General features: G+C 33.6%; 1 protein-coding gene across 1 annotated transcript in view; it reads left to right on the top strand.

The window, feature by feature from the left end:
• Positions 1-6303, top strand: part of LOC108575161 (polypyrimidine tract-binding protein 2) — a 179706-nt gene that overhangs the window by 63001 nt on the left and 110402 nt on the right. The window contains exon 3 of the mRNA XM_017937926.1: positions 1136-1285. Within this exon, the coding sequence (XP_017793415.1) occupies positions 1148-1285 (138 nt within the window). The 5' untranslated portion in view covers positions 1136-1147. The remainder of the gene's footprint in view (positions 1-1135; positions 1286-6303) is intronic.

Raw genomic sequence — 6303 nt, 5'->3', positions numbered from 1 at the left:
CCTTAATTTATATACCAAGGATCTTGAGAATAATTAAACTTGATAACGAATTTTAGTAGGAATACATTTAATATAATAAATAAAGTTCAATTTGTACACCATAAGTATTGTCCTTAATTGCATGCTTCATTATTAATCTACTAATTCTGCAATTAATTCACCATTACAATACAATTAATTCTATCATAAACAATTCGATCTCCTCTTCCATTAATCTACCATTATAATTCCAACCATTTTCCTATCAATTTGTCATCAATACTATCATCAACTTTATTTCTCAATTTGATGCATTTTCTTCTCTCTTTCAGTTAATCTTCAAAGAACTTAATCGTGTTTTATTAATTCGTAATTAACTCACAATTAGTTAATCGTATTTTCGAGGTATTTCTCTTTTATATCAGAAACGCGCCTAAAAAACGATGCAATTGCGATGTTTCATTATTTTGCAAAGCAGTTTTTATTGTCCCCAACAAGTGTTCGAGTTCTGCCCGTAACTTTCGACAACGGGAATTTTGCATAGAAATTAAATAACGCGGAAATTCAATTACAGAGATAATTCTGCATTAATATTTGAATTCCACGAGGCGGCGAATTCCCACGCTGTTCTCTTTTGGACTTCAAAACGCGTCGTTTCGAAAGTTACGATTGGCGAAATTGAAATCGTACAGCCTGAGAATGCAAATTTTTTCTTCTATTTCCTTCTGGAAGTCTGACGTTCATAAGCGTGTAGGTCTTATAGTGTCTTCAGAAATTGAGTGTCAGCTTCTGATAATTTAAAGCGAAAGATTATTGCAATTCTCAATTTCATAAGTATTTATTAACCATGCAAATGTTAAGATGCTTTTAAAATTTTTTAAATGATATTGTGTTGTTTTTCAATTCAAATTGATTTTGTCGTAACCTAAATCCTTCTATTTGGATTGGTAAAATTTTCTTTATTTGGAATTTTTCTTTAGGATTTCTATTTCCACATTGATATATCTGGGGTTCGTTAAGTGACTGTAAAAAAATTTCGTGAAAGTTATATTCAGAATGTCGGGAATTATCGTATGAAAAATTTAACAAGATGTTTAATACTTTTGTCCGGTTTAATGGATCCTCTTAACCGTGTATCGTCCATTTTATGTTGCAGGCGTTCTTGGAAATGGCGGATGAAAATGCTGCAGCGACAATGGTAAATTACTATGCCTCTTCCATAGCCCAGCTCCGTGGCAGACCAGTCTACGTTCAATTCAGCAATCATCGGGAACTCAAAACCGATCAAACACATCCCAACAATGCGGTGAGTGATTTAAAAAGAGCATTTCTACAAATTTTAATGTTTTTTTAATTCTTCTTCGAACTCATAATTAACAATTACGTGTATAGATAGTTACAAAAAAAAGTTAGACTGTTTAGTCTACCCTGTTTACCACTAAATAATTTTGAATAGGTTGGGAAATTAAAAATGTCATATGTGACACATTTACTACGTAGAAAGAGTATTACCAGAAATAACTATTTACTAGAAATCATTTTTTGAAAATAAAGTAAAATAATCCTATTACTCGAATTCCATAAGAATGCAAGAAGCCACTTTTCCATTGGAAAATCCATCAATGCAATTCCAAAAATATTGTATAATGCAAATATTTTCTACCAATTGTGTCTTTCTAAAAAACACAAACCCAAAATCTGAGGGAAGAAGCCATTCTACTCACAGTACAGTAAATTCTCCACAAGTGTCAGTCGGCAAGGAACCTAAACCTGACACTTGTAGAGTCAGGGACTACGTTTTCGAGCCTCGCGCCCGCCATTGCAGTTTGCCGAACGTAGACAAGGACAGCGAATAAAAGATAAGGATGAAACGTGAGTCGAGGCAACCAAGTGATTTAAATACCAACTTTTTTAATTTTACGTTCTTTTATCCCGAAATTTTTCTTAACATATTGATGAGATTTTTCTGATGAAAATTACATGAAACACGACATAATTTGAACAACATTTACTTATTAACACGTTCACTGTCTGGCGTGATAGTGAATAAGTAAATGTTGTTCAAATTATATCGTGTTTGATCTCATTTTCATCAGAAAAATCTCACCAACATGTTAAAAAAAATTTCAGATGAAAAAAAGGAAAATTAAAGAAATTATATTTTTCTATTATGAATTGTCGAGCAGTGAAATCTCGTAAAAGAAACCGAGTGGTATAGCGTTTTACACGCTTGACTGACAGCGAGCGAGGATAACATAAGCGTAGGACCATCTATACTGACACTTGTGGAATCCAAACTGACTGACACTTGTAGAGAATTTACTGTATTATGTACTTGCAAAAAGAAAATGCAGACTTTCCCAAAATAGTAAAAATAGTAAAATACAAATAATGAAAATAGTAAAAATATTAAAATATTACAAAGAGTGCAAATAGCGAAATAGTAAAAATGGTAAAATATTACAAAGAGTGTAAATAGTAAAATAGTAAATAGTTACCTGTCTTTCCAATAAAAAATATATTTCCAAGCACAGTGAATTCACAATTAATAGCAAGATACCTCGTGTCGAAAAGGTAGAACTACTTTGCTCTATCAGTAGCGTAGTCAAAGAAAAACCAGCGTCTTTCGCAGGAACCGTCCCAGAACCGCATTCAGCGCTATCTTCCGGCCGAAATTACTATTAAAAGCGGATAACGAGCCCGGCTGAAAAACATACGGTCCATTTTTGACTAAGGGCGGCCTGTTTGGTCCCGCTCTGAATATGTGAAAACCAAGCGCGCGCGCTCGGTAATTTGCAAAGAGCGAGGAAAGCACTCTTTCGAATCCGCCTTCCGTGTATATTCACTTATTTGCAAAGGCGGCTCGCGCAATTACTTTTTAACGAGTGGCCCTCCTCCCTTCCCCTTCCACGTTCTGCCCTTAATATTTTCTGGATTTTCGCCCTTGCTGCCATGCACAAAAACTCGACCGGTAAAACAGCGGATTCTAAACGACGTTTCAACCACATTTTCCACGTGTACATTATTGGACGAAACATGTTAATTCTTTTTTTCACTTAACCTTTTTTTTTTACTTTTCAAAAAATTGTGCGCATTTTGGAAAAGTTGCACTGCATGGAGGTTTCTCATTTTTGAGATGGGCAAAATGAAAGAAATCAATGTTTCACTTCCTTTTTGTTTGTTTTCTCGAAAGGAACAAATTTCCACTTGCTAAACTTTGAAAAAACAGTTTCCACGAATTCGACAATCTCGTTTCTACAAAAAAGGTTATTTCCACATTGTAGAGTTTCTTTAAAAGTTCTTCCAATTGAAAAGTCAAATAAATCAATTTTTTTCTACCAAACATTTCGTATTTTTTTTTTTCTCTCTGAAAAAGCAACTCGTTTCTACGTGCTAAAAACTTCAAAAGTCAATTTCCTGTGTCCATACAAGACCCCTTTCTCTGAAAACAGTCAGTTTTTGACGTTTACATGTTTTGGCACTTGGTTTTTCAGCAGATCATTAATAAAATTTTATTGGCAATGTAAATAGAAATGAAAAACAAAATAATGAACATAATAAAACAAAATTAGAGCAGATGGAAAATATTAAAAATAGTTTGTTGCAAATTGTGCAATTTAATTATTTCTTTCAATTACCAGTTGATGTTTTGTACCAAAACAATTTATTGGAAATTTTAGAATTCCGTTAACATTCTGAAAAATGTATAAAATTCTGCTATTTCGATAATATCGAACGATTCTTTTCCATGTTACATTCATCAAATAGTATTGTATCGAATTTTCTTCCTCCTTTTGCAAAATTAGAACACAAAGTTGAAAACAAGCGAAGATATAAATAGAAGAAACTTAGGTGATATAGAACTTTTGAACAACGGTGCAATCTTGTTTGAAGTAGATGAAGAAAAGAAGGTAAGATCTGTTGCAGTGCTTACTAGGTTGCTACGTCTTGATTATAAAAAGTTTTCTAGCAATGAAGGAAGAAAAATCGAACTCCGATGTTCTCTAAAGCAGCAATTTGTACTACTAATTTCAATCCAAGTATTAACAAGTATCGATTGATTAATTTAAAATTGAAAAAGTTACAGTTACTGGGCCATCGAAATTATAAAAAAATCCCCGTTAATCCTTTTCCAATAAAATCTCATTTCGAATATTCAACGCAGGATCATCTTAAATTTTTCAAATTAATTATTCATCGGCTTTTTTCTGTGGTTGATAAAGCGATGAAGAAAATTGAGAATAATTGAAAATATCAATTGAGAATGTAGAAAATTATTTTTTTTCTATGGTTGATAGAGTGATCAAGAAAATTTGGAATAATTAAAATTCTCAATTGAGAGGGTGGAAAATTATTTTTTTCTGTGGTTGACAGAGTGGTCGTGAAAATTTTGAATAATTAAAATTCTCAATTGAGAGGGTGGAAAATTATTTTTTTTCTGTGGTTGATAAAGCGATGAAGAAAATTGAGAATAATTGAAAATATCAATTGAGAATGTAGAAAATTATTTTTTTTCTATGGTTGATAGAGTGATCAAGAAAATTTGGAATAATTAAAATTCTCAATTGAGAGGGTGGAAAATTATTTTTTTCTGTGGTTGACAGAGTGGTCGTGAAAATTTTGAATAATTAAAATTCTCAATTGAGAGGGTGGAAAATTATTTTTTTTCTGTGGTTGATAAAGCGATGAAGAAAATTGAGAATAATTGAAAATATCAATTGAGAATGTAGAAAATTATTTTTTTTCTGTGGTTGATAGAGCGATGAAGAAAATTGAGAATAATTGAAAATATCAATTGAGAATGTAGAAAATTATTTTTTTCTGTGGTTGACAGAGTGATCAAGAAAATTGCGAATAATTGAAAATAAATTGAGAAGGTAGGAAATTTGGAATGATCGAAAGCAACAGTTAAGAAGGGATTTACCTATATACGTGGTTCGAAAATGTCGAGACAGCGTCTGTTTCGTTGTCGATAATATTCAAGCCGTTTGTGGCCACGTTCATGCTTCGATTATCGATATCTTTGCCAGTGTATCTCTCTGGAAGCGCATAATCGAAGCTTTATGCGACAATGTCGCAACAGAATCTCCTCTCAAAGGCTATGAACGCGTTTCCGAGACTCAGATTGCCTCGTGTTCCACTCTCCCCTCCTCACTTATACGATATTACGCGATGAACGTGATTAATTAACGTGTCCCATTCGTATCGTGCTCGCATACACGGTGTAAAGGGTTGGAATTTTATGTGAGAGCGAAATTTACGATGCCAGTAAAAAAGAATTTATGGTAGCTGTGAGATTGGTAGGGGATCGCCCGATAAATTTTGATTTCTCAGCCGATTACCAATTTTCTGCGCTGCTTTTGGCTCGATCGTGTGAAAATTATGAAAGCATCTTTTGTGAATCTCGATCCTTGATTATAGAAAGCTTCAAAGGATGAAGTGAAAAGGAAGGGAAAATAATCAAATTCTGACGTTCTCCAGATCGTATTATTACTATGACGTTCGATAGATGGAAATATTCTTTTATAGAAAAATTCAAACAATTTTCAATTAATAGATTTTCACTTTCGTGAGTTTTTATTTATTTACTTTTTAATACTTTTTCGAAAATTTAACTTGAAATGTTGGAAAGGGAATGGTGTGGAAGTAGAGGTGCAGGAAAGAAACATGGTATATTATAGAACTTCATAGATATACTTTGGAAAATAGTTAATTTAAAAATGAAAAGTGTTATAAATTGAACGGATATAAAGTTATCTGTATATTCTAAAATGGCTAAGCTAAATGGCTGAAACAACACTCGACATGCAAAATTCTCGTCACAGTAACGTCGTACAAAGCTTCAGCGGCGACGTCGAGTCAATAAACAGTCCGGTCTGGAAACTCCATTATAATTAACGCGTCCATAATTTATGAACAATCCCCTGGGGCAACGGAATCCATCTTGCTGATCCTGTCTCCGTTCTATTCTCCAGTCCAGCCGACACTGTCCATCATACGAGTTGTCTTTGCAGGTGTTTAGGTGTCTCCTGCACCTGTCCCTCTCACCCTTTCTCCCGCTCTCTGTGCGCTTGTCATCCCTATACCTGACACATCGTGGCCACGAATCCTTCCTTGTCTGCTATAGTGCTTGACCAAGGAAATTTCCCCGTTGAAAGGGGCATTTCTTCTTGCCCCTTGTAGCGCTTAGCACTTTCCTCGTGTTTTCGTGATTTTAACCGGTGGAAATTTTGCAGAAATTTATTTTAGAGAAAGTAAATTTGTTAAATTTACAGTCTGAAATTTTGAAGAACGTGAAATTGTCAAATTTTGGAAATTAGTATT

This window comes from Habropoda laboriosa, unplaced genomic scaffold (assembly GCF_001263275.1).
Source record: "Habropoda laboriosa isolate 0110345459 unplaced genomic scaffold, ASM126327v1 scaffold12, whole genome shotgun sequence".
In the NCBI taxonomy this organism is placed as follows: Eukaryota; Metazoa; Arthropoda; class Insecta; order Hymenoptera; family Apidae; genus Habropoda; species Habropoda laboriosa.
Note: the sequence above shows the minus strand (reverse complement) of the source record. Positions and strands in the feature narration are given on the sequence as shown.